The sequence below is a fragment of the Rhamphochromis sp. 'chilingali' genome (genome assembly GCF_963969265.1).
Source record: "Rhamphochromis sp. 'chilingali' genome assembly, chromosome: 12".
Classification (NCBI taxonomy): Eukaryota; Metazoa; Chordata; class Actinopteri; order Cichliformes; family Cichlidae; genus Rhamphochromis; species Rhamphochromis sp. 'chilingali'.
In genome coordinates, this window is record NC_137939.1 from 1,028,551 (window position 1) to 1,044,317 (window position 15,767).

General features: G+C 42.0%; 3 protein-coding genes across 4 annotated transcripts; all 3 read right to left on the reverse strand.

Moving 5' to 3' along the window:
- Positions 1-131: 131 nt before the first annotated feature.
- LOC308407535 (rho-related GTP-binding protein RhoA-C-like) lies at positions 132-3,607 on the reverse strand (the record flags this gene model as incomplete). The annotated part of the gene is made up of 5 exons (XM_080899242.1): positions 132-1,960; positions 2,058-2,188; positions 2,274-2,394; positions 2,835-2,990; positions 3,536-3,607. The coding sequence occupies 5 exons, from the start codon at positions 3,605-3,607 to the stop codon at positions 1,787-1,789; spliced, it is 654 nt and encodes a 217-aa protein (XP_080755368.1). The 3' UTR covers positions 132-1,786.
- A 1,543-nt stretch (positions 3,608-5,150) lies between these two features.
- usp21 (ubiquitin specific peptidase 21) lies at positions 5,151-9,164 on the reverse strand (the record flags this gene model as incomplete). Its single annotated transcript, XM_080898496.1, has 11 exons — positions 5,151-5,653; positions 5,804-5,918; positions 6,442-6,549; positions 6,650-6,728; positions 7,375-7,562; positions 7,645-7,709; positions 7,800-7,919; positions 8,089-8,203; positions 8,298-8,415; positions 8,509-8,565; positions 9,009-9,164. The coding sequence occupies 11 exons, from the start codon at positions 9,162-9,164 to the stop codon at positions 5,560-5,562; spliced, it is 1,215 nt and encodes a 404-aa protein (XP_080754622.1). The 3' UTR covers positions 5,151-5,559.
- Positions 9,165-9,301: 137 nt separating this feature from the next.
- On the reverse strand, positions 9,302-15,592 carry arhgef3l (Rho guanine nucleotide exchange factor (GEF) 3, like). Of its 2 annotated transcripts, none has more exons than XM_080898495.1 (14): positions 15,217-15,592; positions 14,838-14,886; positions 14,657-14,704; positions 14,064-14,117; positions 13,818-13,925; positions 13,565-13,723; positions 13,083-13,145; positions 12,906-13,002; positions 12,393-12,469; positions 11,971-12,228; positions 11,133-11,303; positions 10,771-10,963; positions 9,863-10,609; positions 9,302-9,433 (listed from the first exon to the last, which is right to left on the reverse strand). In XM_080898495.1, exons 1-13 carry the CDS (start codon positions 15,252-15,254, stop codon positions 10,362-10,364), a joined length of 1,563 nt encoding a protein of 520 aa, XP_080754621.1. In that variant the 5' UTR covers positions 15,255-15,592; the 3' UTR covers positions 9,302-9,433; positions 9,863-10,361. The 2 variants fall into 2 exon arrangements, with proteins under 2 accessions (XP_080754621.1, XP_080754620.1); XM_080898494.1 differs by having other exon boundaries at positions 14,657-14,707; positions 15,217-15,591.
- Between the last annotated feature and the right edge of the window lie 175 nt (positions 15,593-15,767).

The following is a 15,767-nucleotide window of genomic DNA, read 5'->3' on the forward strand; positions in this document are numbered from 1 at the left end:
CTGATTGGACGAGACGAACGGGTCAGTCCTAAACTTGCAGCCCATGATTGATTTAAAAGGGGGTAAAAATGCACTGCGTTGTTACAAATGTATTTATATATTAGAGTTGATATGAACAAAAAACAAAACAATCAGATATATAGACATGTTATGTGCAATTTTATTTTAGGAAAAAAACAACAACAGGAAAGTAATTTAAAAAGACAGGGAAATGGTAAATATTAATAAATGAATAAATCAAAGAACACATAAATACCTTAAAACAGATAACCCTAATACCAGCTTTATGAAAAAAAAAATAATCCAGAAATACCCATACATATCACAGTAAAGAAAAAAAACGAAAAAAAACAACAACAACAAACAAAAAACCCTCTAGCAACCCACCCTCAAAATACTCTGGCCCAGCCCCTTGACCTTGACTTTCTATTAATTAAATGAGACAGCGGTTACAATTCATCATTTAACTGACATAAGCTGACCATAACAACAGGATCGAGTAAAATGATTAAAATATATGAAGTAAATTAGGCATCAACAATAAAAAGTTATATAGTACAATAATGACAATATCAGTAAAGAGGGGAATGGGGAGAATGGAGTAAAAGGCAAACTCGAAGTACACAACATTACCATGTCCTTACAAGGCCTTGTAAGACATACAGTACATAACAGATAATATAGTGATAAGATAAGCCTACCATCTATCTGAAAGAATATTAAACTTATCAGCTACACCACTTATGATTTGACCCACTGATTAACACAATCAAAAAAGGTCCTAAAAACTCATGTGTTTAACCTGATTGTGCCTCTGGCTATATAGTATGATGTCTTCCAGTAAAGTGAAGGTTTCTATGTCACTCTGAGTAGCTGTTAATTTCATTACCCACCTGAGCCATGAAATGTGGCCATTGGGGGGGGAGGGTAACTTTGGCATGGAAAACAGGGGTTAAGGTCAGTGACACAGACGGCCTTTCCATGCATACAGTACGTAGACACATGTTAATACACAACCACACAAATATACACACATTCACTGCATGCAGAGCTGCACTGGAGAAAAACAAACTACCATACAAATGCATACACACACTCTAAAGTACAGGTAAGTAATTCTGTATGGGAAAATATCTCATACAATCTAACTTTAGGCATACCCCTGCATATCGCCTGAGTCAGAAAATGGGCCTGAAGTACCCAAGCCAGTGACAGGGAGAAAGCCTTCAAATGTGAGGTGTGGACTCTTACAAATGACAAATAATACCCTAAGTTATGAATCCCCACCCCTCAACAACCATCACTCTCAAGGCACTACATGTAGGCGATACTGTGTAAAATTTACTTAGAGATGGCCTAAATTCAAACCTAATCATGTCCTTTTCTGACTTCTCTTGTGTTCTCAGTGTCTTTGGCCTTCTATCGACCTTTTCTCTCCTAATTTCCATCATGGCACATTTGCTCCCCTGTTTTGAACTAGTCAACTTCAAATTATACCCATAACCTGCCCTGCAAACTTCTAGATTAGATTTCTTTTCTTTTGTATTTAAATTGATGCAAGAAAAGTGGCACACAACTTAAGAGTCCAAAAACCATGGTGTGTGTGGTCTTTTGAATCATTTCAGATCTGCTCCACTTTGCTAGGGGTAACTGGGTGATCGGAAATTGAGCATCTGCATAACTTTTCTTTCCCATTCCCCCACCCCAAATATCCCCCCCTGTCAAATTTCAGTGGAGCCTGTCCTCTCTATCTGTGCTTAAGGACAGCCCCCTCTGCTCCCAGTGCCTATAACAGTAGGCAGGTGGACTTCCTGTTACGCTTCTTGGCCTGCAGCGCAGCTCTAGTTGCCATCTCAAAGACTTCCCTCACACCATCTTTGGTTTTGGCAGAACACTCTTGGTAGCCGTAGGCACTGATGCGGTTTGCCATCTCTTTGCCATCTTCATATTTGACTGGTTCCTGGGGACACATGTCACAAAGAAAGTTTACATTTGAATATTATTTTATTGATTTAACTTGTTTGTTTAGCTGAATTTTCTGAAGCCACCACATTTACCTGTTTCATTTTGGCTAGCTCTCGTCTGGTGTGGTCATCATTGCGCAGATCTTTTTTATTTCCTACCAGGATGATGGGAACATTTGGACAAAAGTGCTTCACCTCAGGAGTCCACTTTTCTGGAATATTCTCTACAGTGAGGAGAATGAAAAAGCAATTAATTACATACATCAAGGGGTTCAATACTTACTAGTATGGATGGTGCTCAGATGGTACCTAAACTGTCAGGACTGTCCACAGAGAAGCACATGAGGATAACATCTGTGTCTGGGTAGGACAGGGGCCTCAGCCTGTCATAATCTTCCTGACCCGCTGTGTCCCAAAGTGCTAGCTCTACCTGAAAAGACAGAGAGTAACAGAGTTAAATGACTGGATAAATCTACGGAAGAAGAAAAGCAAAGGCAGAAATGACAATAATATAATTTGATTAGTTAGACAGACTAGATATGGTATAGCAGCAGCTAGTCTGATGACCACGATGCAACATAATAAAAATTCACTGGTTGTGTTGAAGCATCCTGAGACAAGATATTGAAGAATGAGTTGCCCCTGATGCACCCATTGAAGTGTGATAACGAATGTTAGATAAATATGTATGATTGAGTAAATGTCACTAGACTGGCAGAAATCACTTCAAATGCTCAAATTGAGTAGAAAGGTGCCAAGTACCGGTCCATTAGCAACTAATTAAAGAGGGCAATTGCTTTTATTTAAATGCCATACAAGCACCCACAGCATTACAATCAAAATTATTTGCAAACCATCATTCCCTCTCACCTGTTTCGCGTCCACTTCAATGTCTGCCACATAGTTTTCAAACACAGTGGGTACGTAGACCTCTGGGAACTGGTCCTTACTGAACACGATGAGGAGACAGGTTTTCCCACACGCACCATCACCGACGATCACCAACTTCTTTCTGATAGCAGCCATCTATGGAAGAGTTGAAAACATTGTTGCGCATCCTAAGACAATACTCCCCAGTTAAAAAGAAACACTTTGAGGTGCATTAATAAATAAGCAGTCTAAATAGGACTAAAATTTTCCGATGCTTCGCTTACAGTTTCCCTTTGCTGACATCTAGCACAAAAATACATCAGAAATCGCTAGTAACGCACAGAGGTCTCGTTAACCGTACAGTTTGGCAAATAGTTCCTAGCTTACGTTACTATGTACATTTAAAGCCGGAACCGATGGCAAACAGGCGGAGGTGCCACTGAGGTGTAGAAACAATTACTCAAACGTTTCCGTGCTACATTCCTATTCCTACTAAAAGCCCGACTACTCCAGTCTGGGGCCTGTCAAACCAGCCTTTGCTAGCAGGAAAGCTAGCGGTGTTTCCTATGAGTTTTATTATTGTCATTCAAAATCCTCCCTCTTAAATTATAACTACAGTATTCATCCCATCACAGCCATATTTATGCGCCTGAAACAAGAATCGGCTTAAAGTTTATACGTTATATGGAGAATTTGATTACCTTGGTGTTTCTCTGTACGCCTTTCTCCTCTTCCTGACCGACTGGAAAACTCCGCCCACCGCTAGTACACATGCGCACTATTACGTCATTCGCAAGTAAAAACCGGTGTGACGGGGAATAATACATAGGTGGCCGTTTGTTTATCTGTTTGTTAGCGAGATAACGCAAAAACAACCCAGCTGAATTTTATGAAAGTTGACGGGGAGGTGGCGCATGAGCAAAAGAAGGATCTGTTGAAATCTGGGGCAAATCCATATTACTTTCAGCAAAATTGGGTATTTTGTCTGAAGGACATTGCTCTCTCCGAACTGTGCGAATTCATTAATTAAGTTAAGGTACTGGACTACTAATTTGTATAGGAATGTCAACCTATGGTGACCATAATCACCATAGGTGAACAGTATGTTTATAGTTTGAATACACACAAAATGGGTGTGTATATATGAATGCATTTGTACATATGCACCATTCCAGTCTGGTTAGTCTCCCCAGCTGACTAACCATGCTCATCCTATTTGAACTTGGGTTTTAAATCCTATTTCTCCAGCAGCACTCAGTTTATTAATAAAAAAATGTATAAATCCCATTTACTACTGGTGTCCCCCAAGAATCTGTCCTGGGACCCCTTCATAAATTTAATATCAGCTTCCATTGTTATGCTGATTGTATGCAACTCTACCTGTCTAACAAACCTACCATTACTCTCCCACCCACAGCCTTCTGCATTTGACTCAAATCAAATGCAGCTTTTTTCAAACTGAACATTAATAAAACTGAGGTTCTCCTCATTGGCAACAAATCCATCATGTCTAAATGTAATTTTTTACCCTCCCTATTGACAACTCCTCAGTTTCTCCCTCCCTCTTGACTCAGGCATCCTCATACTTTCATCTTTGTAACATCAATCACCTTGGTCCATTTCTCACACCTAATAACACTGCGGTACTTGTTCACACCTTGGTTACGTCCCACATTAACTGCTGTAACGATTTTCTTTTTGTTTTTCCTTGCAAGTCTAGAACTCTGCTGCTCACACCATCACCAGAACTCCTTCCATTAATCACATCACACCTGCTCTTCAGCAGCTCCACTTAAAAATCGTACTGATTTCAAGATTCTTTACTTCTCTGAACTTTTGCACATCAGCAAAACAATTCACACTCTTCTTCTTCCCTCCTTCTTACTGTCCATTCCCCGCCATTTGACTACCATGGGGTCTAGAGGCCTCAGTACTCTGCTCACCACCTTTGGAATTCCATCCCACCAGACACGCTTCTTTAAAAGTGGCATATTCACTCTGATGGTCTTCTAATATGAATCCTCTGATCTCAACAATTTTGCATATTGTAGATTTTGTTTATTAGCTTGATGGGTATTTGTCAGTTTATTACTCTAGTTTTAACTCTTCTGTGTGAGATGACCTCGAGTGTTTTGACAGGCACCTGAAATAAAATGCGTAATTATTCACTGAACATTTTCATGATCGCTGCATAACTTTTTACATTTAACAAAAAGTAGATTGACATTTGAAAAAGGTTCATTTTATTTAGAGATTTCTGCAGGGCTTTTATTTATGTATTTTCACTTACAAAAATCCACAAACTGTAATTTCACCCAAGGGAACAAGTCTTTTGCATATATTTGTATGTCCCAACTCAAAAAATTTTTTGCACAATATCATAACAAGCATGAGTCGTGATTGTATTACATTAAGAGCTCTGCATCATTCTAAGCACGTCACTCGCTCATGCCTGAGAACTAGGGCACAGAGACTCTTAAGGCTATGGTCTGTCTGAGCTGTCTTAGTGAGACACTTGAAAAGCATCTCTACGGTTTTTAGGGGGAGGACCATGTCTTCAAGCCCTGTTAGACTGAGCATGGCTGCTCTCCTCCTCCTCAGTTCATTTGAGGGTAAGCTCATCGAGTATGAGAAGTTTGCCGATGTCAGAGCACAATACTGCTGTCTATTTGTTTCTATGGACACTGGAGGTAAAGTTGCTCTGATTGGCTGCTTGGCAGCCAGTCTATTTCCTGACGGTGGCGGTGCTGTTGCTGCGCTGGTAGAACAGCACATAGGCTTGATTGGTCTGAAGCTGGTTCTCTGTGAGTGGAGTCACACTGTCAATGGGCAGACGAAGGGAAAGTTTCAGGTTTATGCAAACATATCTTAATACAGAATAAGCAGGGTTTCTCAAATATATAGACCACCTTTGATGTACAGTTGTCAAAATATGTATATATTGTGTGTAAAACGAAATGATATCTCACCTGGAATCATTGTAGAAGCACCAGCCATTTTCATCTAAGCAGCAGGCTGTGTAATGTCCCATGTTTACTGTCCCAGCATGGTTACATATTGCATATAAATCATACAGAACTGAGCCTGTGGGGACAAACATAGATCCAGAATTATATAGTAACATAAATACAATGAGTTACTTAATCCAGGGTTCAGAACTGTATTGTGTCAGAATTCCAGATGTGCAGTTTATGGAATAATCTCTGTTGCAAGCGATTAAATTAGGATATGATTGCGTATATCCCAATATTCCTTTATTTTCTATTACAATGCATGGTTTGAGTCAGTGAATCATCATGTTAACCTCCCTATGCTTAAAACAACAGATTCATAGTTCACAGCTAAAAACCTTTTTTGCAGCTGATTTATGCCTTTTCTTCTAACTCTCTTTTTCCTCTCTCTCACCAGCCATTTGTCAAAATAAAATCATGTAAAGCAAGCTCTTAAAACGGTTTTGTAGTGCGCTCTACCCACTTGTGTCAAAAAGTTAAAAGCCCAGGTTTTCTTCCACATTTTATTGCTTCAACCTTTAGCTGCACTCCTTTTGTTGAAAATACAGCATAGAGGAACACAGCATGAATGGATCAGACAGGCTCGGTTCTCTTACCACAGTCGACAGGTCCGTATGGTCCAAGGTCCAGGTTGGTGAGTGGGAAGGACACATATATAGTGCTTTTACTGATGGACCACTTTGACGTCGTGAAACGGTTCAGATCTTATCGAGACTGTTAAGTATTATTAGCGTCACACATCTGTGCAGATAAAAATCACACGCCTAAAAGCATCACAAGTGGAAGAGTTGTTGCCAAGGATACGGATCACTATAACCTGGGGAAACCTCTGGATAGACAGCCGCTTGGTGCACTCTGTACGCCTGTTACACCTCTCGCACATCTGAAGAATGTATAAACACACATATACACACCTCAACACAACATACCTTACACATGCACACAGGGTCCGGCGTATATATCAAGTACAAATGAGCAATGTTGTTTAGTGAGCCACTAATAACTAAGATGCACTTAAGTTGGACACTCTTATGACAGAAAGAAATTCGAGAATTCTCATCATCTGCCTCACTGTTTATGAAATTAAATGTTTTTTTGTGCCAGATGATTGCATTTCTTTGAAATGTTTTCATATTGATGAGATCACTGTATTAGTCGTTTGGAGTCTAGCAGTTTACCCAACTCCCCGGTTTGATCCCGGGAGGGGACACAAATTCCTTTGGGCTTGTGACAGGAAGTGTAAAAACATCTGCCACATCTGGAGCTACCTGCTGTTATTACCCCCCATGTAAATAAGAGAGCAGCTGAAAGTAGCTTTACTGTTCAAGCCATTTGACTTCTTTCACACATCTATATGTTATGATCTTTATATGGAATAAAGACAAAAACGTAATGATATGTGTAGGTCATAAATGGATCAAAACTGTTAAATCATCTCCTTGCTTACAGTGTCTGTGTCGATATGTTTTAATCACACTATTGCTGATCCAGACAGTTGCTGAGATTCGACAATCATCGCTTTAACTTACTGGCGAATTCTCCTTGTCCAGTTTCTCCTCCTGAGAGAAGAGGTCCAGACACTCCCTGAGCGTGACCTCCCCAGTAGAACTCCTCTTGGGGATGGGCAGTGACAAATCGCAGAACACATCAAACGTGTTGGAGTAGTGAGAGCAGACTGAGCAATGCAGTGAGCTCCGCAGCTGGCCTGAGAACAGATCTGTAGGGACCAGAATGATCAGCGGTCTGCTTTGACGGGGATAAAAATAATGGATGAATTTGACTGGAGTGGCTCTCCTCACCAACAATTATGCTGTCATCTCTCTCCAAGTGCTTCTTCCACATGACAGCCGCCTCCTCAGATATTCTAAGGGAGGATAAGAAAAATGATCAGAACGTGCTCACATGCAGGTAATCACTGTTTTAAGGACAGATTTATTCATTTTAGCATACACACCGAAACCTAGCAAATTTTTGTTCGGGCTCCTTCCCGGCTCGTCTAACGTATGGTCTGCGATTTATTTCGGTATGCAGCTTGTCGAGTAGGAACCTGAGGAACTCCTGAGCATCCTGTTGACTGTGGTGAACGCAGAAAAATTAGCAACTAGTTCTTCACAAGAATCAAAAGTCTGTACAAGTGGAACAAGAGAAGGAGTTTAACAGTTTACACATAAGTGGTAAAAAAGTTGTTAACCTCGAGGAAAGGCGAAACAGAACCCCCCCACAAAACAAATCCATATCCTCACCTGTAACCATTGAAGTAAGGCACTGCTTCTGTGAATACATTGTAAAACTGTCTAGGATTTACAACTTTGTCTCCTTCATTTACATCCCAAAGGCCCGACAGCACCTTAGAGAAAGCTGGCATGGCAAGAAAAACAGAAACAAGAAGAAAACATGAAACTCTGACGCAGGAGAGACAGTCAAGACAGAACAGGAAGGAGAGGAAATGCACCTTCCATCAGTTTAGCTTCCTCTTTGGAGAACTTCTCGTGCTTGTAAGATCTGAGCAGGCAGTAGCCCCGCAGGCCACATGTGTGAGACAAACACTGGACAACTGCATTTAGAAAACACTGGGTCCAAAACAAAAGAAAAAAGGGAGAGTGATGTCAAATAATGTTCATTTCAGAGGCCCTTTAAGAGTTTCATCTGTGATCTTTACTTACGGTGTTTCCTACGTTTCTAAGGCCAGTCCTGCCTCTTCCTAAGGTGAGCTGCTCCTTCTGAAATGTAAAAAACAAAAGGAAGTCGATGAACACAGATCTGTCGGATCTGCGAGTACCAGACAGAGCACTGTTCATTTATTTCAAAACACACAGCGTGTGTCCTACTACGTGACCTCTGGATGTGCTGGTACTCCATGTGACTGTCTGCCTTGTCCCCGCCATGTCAGTGTGTGTTTAACTTTGGCAGGACAGATTTAGCTTTCTTATCTCATTAGCATAGCAGAAGAGACTAAAAGGAGGTCAGCCTCGAGAGTTCATCCTATTAGAGACCAACGAGGGCTGACAGGTGTTTAAACATGTGTGTTGATGTGTATTCTCCCTTAACAACTTCACACCTTTCTTTGCCTGTGCTTGTGTTTTTCTCAGGTAAAATTTCACTTTAAGAGCTTTTAAAAGTTTGAGGATATATTAACGCCATATTTTTCCTGTGTTGTCCACACCTCATTGTCAGCGACCAGAAGCAGGCCCATCAGCGATGTGTAGAGGACAGACTGGGAGATGTCGGTCGTCTCTCTCTGGAGGCCGTTCTGAGACACCAGGGTCCGACACAGAGCTTCACAAGAGCCCTCCCCACTGACACTGCTGGCTCCAGGCATCCTTTTATACTAGTAACCGGCTAAAGTCGCTAACAGAATGGGTCCTGAGATAGAAAGGTGGCCTTCCCAAAGAAATCCTAGCCAGATGGTTTGCGCCTGAGATGGGGAAAGCTGTTCTTCCTAATTTATTTGACATTCAGACTCAGAGGTGAGCAGGACGCGGTGGTCTCACACAGGCCTAATCTGTCTCACAAGACATGTAATCCAGCTCTTTGGTGAATGAAGTATGATGAAGAACTTTTTCCTTTTCAGAAAAATGACATTTACAGCTGAAGGGAATAAAAAAAGAACAAGTACTCTGTGAATGACCGTCTCTGACGCTAAACCCGTCTCATAAGTAGATGAAGCTGATCCATTACACAACTGTCTCGTTACTGCGGCAGGCACGAGAGCACAGAAAGTTTGCATCCACACATGAACATGTCACGTTTAAAACAAATTTTAAAAGCATTTTTGGAAATATCACTCGAGCTGGATTCAGCTCAACAGAACACATTAAAACACTCGGTTATGTAATCAATAACACACCAGTCACACACACGAGGCGTCTCCTGAGATCTAAGCAATGCCAAACGTTACTGACTTTTGGAGGTAACTCGTAAACACTTTATTTGCAAACAAAGTAACTTTGCAAATAAAGCCGGTCAAATGTAGCAGGACTAACAAACACACAGAGCGGTCCGGACTCACCTGATCACCTGGTCACTCTATCTGTGGACAAACTGTCCCAACCAAACTGTTCCCATCATCTGCTGAGCTGTTAAAAATGCATAAGGGGCCGTCTACTGTTTCACTGTGTGCCTGTTGGCCAGAGCTGAAAGTCTACCTCTCCCCTGTCCTGTCACCGGTGTCAATGAGAGAAGGAGGGAGATGGAGAGTGCGAGAGGGAGGGGTGGAGGATAATCAGCTCTAATCCTTTCTCTGTAGATCTTGTTGGCTATACTTAGACCTGTCTTTGTGTACTTTCCCACGAGTGCCTCAACAATCTTTTACGTGTCAGTTTATTAATTATACAAACTCAAAAACAAATTTTTTTCTTTGGTCAATTCACATTCAGTACTGTTCTCACTTTATACAGCAATCACTGCAATTGCAGACAGGAAAAAATAATAAAAAGAACATTAATATCGCTGAAAATATCTAAACACATTCATCATTCGCAGACAGTCAATGTACACGTGCCGCTCAGTCTGACAGTCAGCGACTGGTGTGGTCTGCCATTTCTGTGTCCGAGCTGAGGCTGAGCTCGGCTATGTGATACAGGGCGGGATCGTGGTGAGGAGACAACTGTGACTGGCTGGTGTGGGCTGTCCTGTCGCGTGACTGGACGATGGCTTGGCGCAGACAGGTGATCCACTGCTGCTTGCTGAAGGAGTCGTTGGCCTGCAGGCTGTACGAGTGAGCTTTGGCGCGCCCTCTGCTGCTCACGCGGAAACAATTCTTCACTAGAAGATGGAAAGAAGAGAAGGGAGAAGGAAGGTGAGCGGAAAGTTTCACTTCAGCTAAAACAGAGCACAGGGGATGGCTTACTGACATTTGTTTGTGTCACAGAATTCACCAGCAAATACGAAACAAATAAAGTATGCAGATTATGCGATCATATTACCTTTATCGTTTCCCCCTGTGAAGGCTCCTCTGAAGGTGCCCCCTCCAGCAGCCTCGCCGTCTGGGATCTCCTCCAGATTGATCAAGGCATTGGGCAGAGGCTGCCGGTACACGTTAAAAACCTGACCACCGTCCTTGTCCTCTCCTGGTCTCGTCAGCACCAACACCAGCTCAAATAGGAACACATGCAGCCGCTGACGGGGGACAAGTGATCAAGAGAAATGTGCTGACACAGTTTCTAAGGCAGAGAAGCCAACTTTCTAGCACTCAAATCTGAACAGCCAACATCTTCTGCCCTCCTTAAATGACTTTAGCCTCTTCATTTGGATTCTGAAAGTGTGAAGACCAGTAAACAACATCTACCTGGCCCTTATTGTTCTTGAGTTCTCCATGGCAGTAGATGAAGCGGGACTGCTGGATCTCTGGCACTCTCTGGCCCTCTTCGAGGTAGGACAGGCCCCGCCTGTAGAACTGACACTCTGCTTCCCCCGTCTTTTTATTCACCTCTGCCACGATGCTCTGGATCAACTCCAACTGAACAGAACCAAGACTTTTTAATATGTCATCAACACAGGGCCCTTTTCCTCCTGTTGCTTCTTGTAGGGCTAAAATTCTGGGCTGGAGCCAAGAGAGTATGACTATGAATATTTAGAACATATTTAAATGAGTGGTTTGGTGTGATAATTTGTTTAGTCAACAGTATCCTCTTTCAAACACCATCAAAGGAAACTTTAAAGAGACTGCAGGCATCTTAAATGCAGCACTAACTGCGGAGTCATGTTTTTATTTGCTTTTGCAAACTGTAAATGTAAAAGTGATGAGCCAGATTAGTGAATATACTGGTAAGAATTAATAACTGGCCTTGTTGCCATCTGGAGGCACTGTTGTGCAACGCAGGAAAGGAAATACTGTATTTTAACGTACTTGAAGACTGATGGATAGAAATGTGTGAATATTAATAATTTGGATTTACAGCATCTGATGCAACAAAAGAGAGGATGCTTTGCTAGACTGTAAAAATAAAACTAATCAGTGTTATAATTATAGGCTTTATATTTAAAAGCAACACCTTGCAACCATCTTGATAACGTGCCAGTGTGGATTTCAGTATTTTGCAGCTGCTGCAGACCTGGCACTGATTAAACTGTGAATTCTCTCACATGCTTGCAGATGTAAATGATTGTGTAGGAGCCCGACTCACAGCATCCGGCAGCGTGTCTTCATCTGGGTGGTCTGGCGGAGTGCACTTCTGTATCTCTTTCAACAGCAGAGGGTACTTGACCAAACGGCTCCGAGGGAGATCCAGGAAGTTCCACAGGTCCAGTTTCCTGCTGAATGAGGACTCCTGACACAGACGCAGAAAGTGCTCCACTCTTTTCTCGTGCTTTTTCTGGTCCAGCAAAGCTTTGGCTCCCACCTGGTTACAGCAATATGTAACATACGCCTCCAGGCAAGGAAACTGCAGAGAGAAGCATGGGAAGAGTGCGCAGCAGTGAGATAAGAAGGTGAAGTCAGCGGGAAAAGAAAGATGGAAACATGCATAAAGACAGAAGTTAGATTACGTTAAGATTAAGAAGGAAAATCAGAGAGAAGCTGAAGGCTGACTTTTCTTCTCTCACTCACCCAGTGCATTAAAGTTGGCCCCACCTCTCCAACAGTTTTCTCTGATCCTCTCAGTCGCTCGAGACGAGTCAGCAGATCTGATATGAATTAAAAGAAAACAGGATACTCCAAGTTGTGCTGACCTTATTTCACTACAGCTCAAAAACAAGTAGTGTGCATAAAAATACGGCACTTCTAAAAAAACTAATTAAAAAAATACAACTTCCCATTTTATGAAGTTTGTTTTCAGGGCTGGGCAGTGTAGAAGCTTTTATTTCTTTTTTAATGAGCCTTTAATTCAAATTATACCTAGATAACATTTAGTACATGGTATGAGCTGTAAAACTACTTTACCTGCTCCTGTTTACTTGTAACTATTTCAGATTGTGATGTAATTACACTGAACTGCAACAACCTATACTTTATCAAGACTTCACCTCATTGCCTGAATTTCATATTCAGGAAATGAGCTGGTGTGTTGATGCATAAGTGGAGCTCGAGATAGCAGCACAAGCTGCACAAAAACAAAGTTACCTTGATGGAGGGGGATGAGTGAGTCCAGAGTACCGAAGATCTGTCCAAGCTCACTCTCTGTCATTATGTCCAACTTCAACATGGGCTCATAGTACACCTGGGAACAGACCCGGGCAGTTAGCACATAAAAGCCTGCATGTGAGTGGATTAAATGTGTTGTTCAGGTTGAGCAGCTACCTTCTTAACCAAACTGAGGTCCTCTATGAGCTGTCTCTCTCCTTGGGTTAGCTCGTATATGACCTGCAGGGCATTTAAAATAGTTAACGAATGCGCACGTTATTGCCAGTGTGATAACAAAGATATCGGCGCGCGCACGCACACACACACACACACACACACACACACACACACACACACACACACACACACACACACACACACACACACACACTGTGTTGAGTTGCATAAGAAGTCAGTTAAATAGACAACACGAGCTCTCACAGCTGATTGTTCAATAAAGGAAGTTGAGCCTTCAGTGCCAGCTCACATCCTCTTTCATAATACCCATGAAGAGCAGCTTCACAGAAATGAAGAGTAGGTACAAGTTACTCCGCCTACACAGCAACCACAGCCACACAACTTGACCCATATACAGGCCCCCAAACACATTCTGCTATAGTAACAAGGTATTTTAATAACGAGGTTTTTGTTTAGCGCACCTCTTGCCGTTTGATTTCCTTTGCAGTCAGATCGTGACTTTCCACAGTGTCACTCCAACACTGGCTGTTGCGGCGACGTGGAAACGAGGAGGCCTTTGTCCGTGAACGCAGGGGGGCTGTGGGCAAAGGTCGAGCTTCTGTACGAAAACTGATAGACCGCTGAGAACAGAGAGGAGCAGCTGACTGTTATACAAAACCCCAAAACTCATTCACTGGTCACTTTGTATGACTGGACTGCGAGTGTGTTTGTTACCGAAATAGACTGGCCGATGCGCTTCAGAGCAGGGGTCTTCACAGGGTTTAAGACGCCTGTCAGGCTATTGGACTTTGCCACAGGTTTAACCCTCTTATTGCTGGGCTCCTGAAGTGAACCAAAAAAACATTTTTAAGATCTGCACAAAATAGTCCACAAGCTGTGGTTCATTCATTCAAACCTAACTGTGCACAAGAGGATTTTAAAACAACTGAACACAAATCTGGCATCTGCAGAACACCTCACCTCCGATTCCTTCAGGTCGGACGTCATTTCACACTCATCCTCTCCCTCCTCGTCCTGAAACATGTTAAAAAGTTAAAAATCAACTCGAGGTACACGCGAGTTCAGGAAAGTGGAAAGACAAAGATGGTGAGAGGCGAGATGTTGCATGGTGCAGATCTCTCATTTCCTGTGTGTCTTTCAAAGAGGAAGAAGGTTGAAAGTGTGCCTCTATAGTGAAATTGCAAGATGTCTGCCTATTTCTTTTTGCCACACTAACCACATCAGCTGTGTCTTAATTGCAAGCAACACTTTAATAGCATCAATAAAAAGCCTCGGATTATATGGATGATGTAATGTACAGCTGGCAAAAAAAAAAGAATATCTGAAAGGTGAAAATAAACCGAGATAAGCTGGAATTTAAGAAAATGAGACAAACTCCATTTATAGACTTGCAAAAACTTCCATGGTTGCAAACACAGCGCTCACATCTCCCGTCAGTTCTGCACTCAGCATTGTGGTCACAAAGGTAAGGTTGACTAACTTCCGTTCGTTACAGAGAAACAGAGAAATGAACATGAAGCAGCAGCATCGATGCGTCTCAGTCTCTTACTCACCTCTGAGATTCTGATCACAGGTTCAGGGGCCGGGTCTTGTTTTCTCTTCTTCTAAAGACAGCAGTGTATGAAAGTGAGTTTCTTGGACTAGTTTTTAGGACAATAATTAATTTTTTTTAAACGTTAGTTTTTAATGCAGGAAAAAGATGGCGCAAGAACCAAAGCCGATGTGGCAGCTTACCCCTGCATGATCACAGAGGACTGAGTGTCCCTCTGCTGGCACACCGGACCTGAAAAGAAGAAAAGCTCTTACTGGGCACAAATTAAACATTCATACAGGGAACGTATCTTATTGTGCGATACATTCAAAATAACACTTAAGTAGACAGTGTACATTCAAATGACTTGTTTATGTGCCGTGCTCTAGCAAAGTGCATTAAAATGAGTTTTTGTTCCACATGTCGTACAAATATGTAAGTTTTGTAATCATGCTGGTGACAAACACAGAAAATTCACACTTAGAACACGAAGTACGATTAATCAACAGGAATATTTTTCAGCACCAATTTGTAACAGAGCAGCCCAAGGTGGAAGCATAATAAATGCAAAAGGTACCGTACCAGGAAGTCCTTTTTTCACCAGTCTCCTCCACTTCCATCGTTTCTCTCTTCAGTGCATCTTTACCAAATCATGACACATTCTCAAAATCACAAATGGTCAAATAATCCAAATTTACACCCGTCTTCTTTGTTTGGGTCCTTTACAGCGAGTTGTTTGCAGGAAGCGTGTTGAGAGTTCAGTGTACTCCTTCCTCCTCACTTTCTTCCTCATCTCACAGTCGACCACATCCTTTAGAGTTGCACACATTCATGTATCCGCTCTCGTCAGGGAGGAGCGTTCAAAGCCTTACACAAAACGTATCAAACGTGTATTTAAACTAAGAGCACTTCACACACTAAAGTACCTAACGACATACTTGCTCCTGTGTGGCACAGATTAGCTACAGCCATTTGCCTTTTAAAAAAAATAAACAAAAAAATTATCCTTTGCCTACATTTATAAATTCAAAACGCCATCACAGATGATTTACTTTAACGCCGGAGTAAAAGGGGAAGAAAAAAGAAATCTGATTACTCTCGTCACTGTCATTTGGTATCTTGGTATTCAGGCA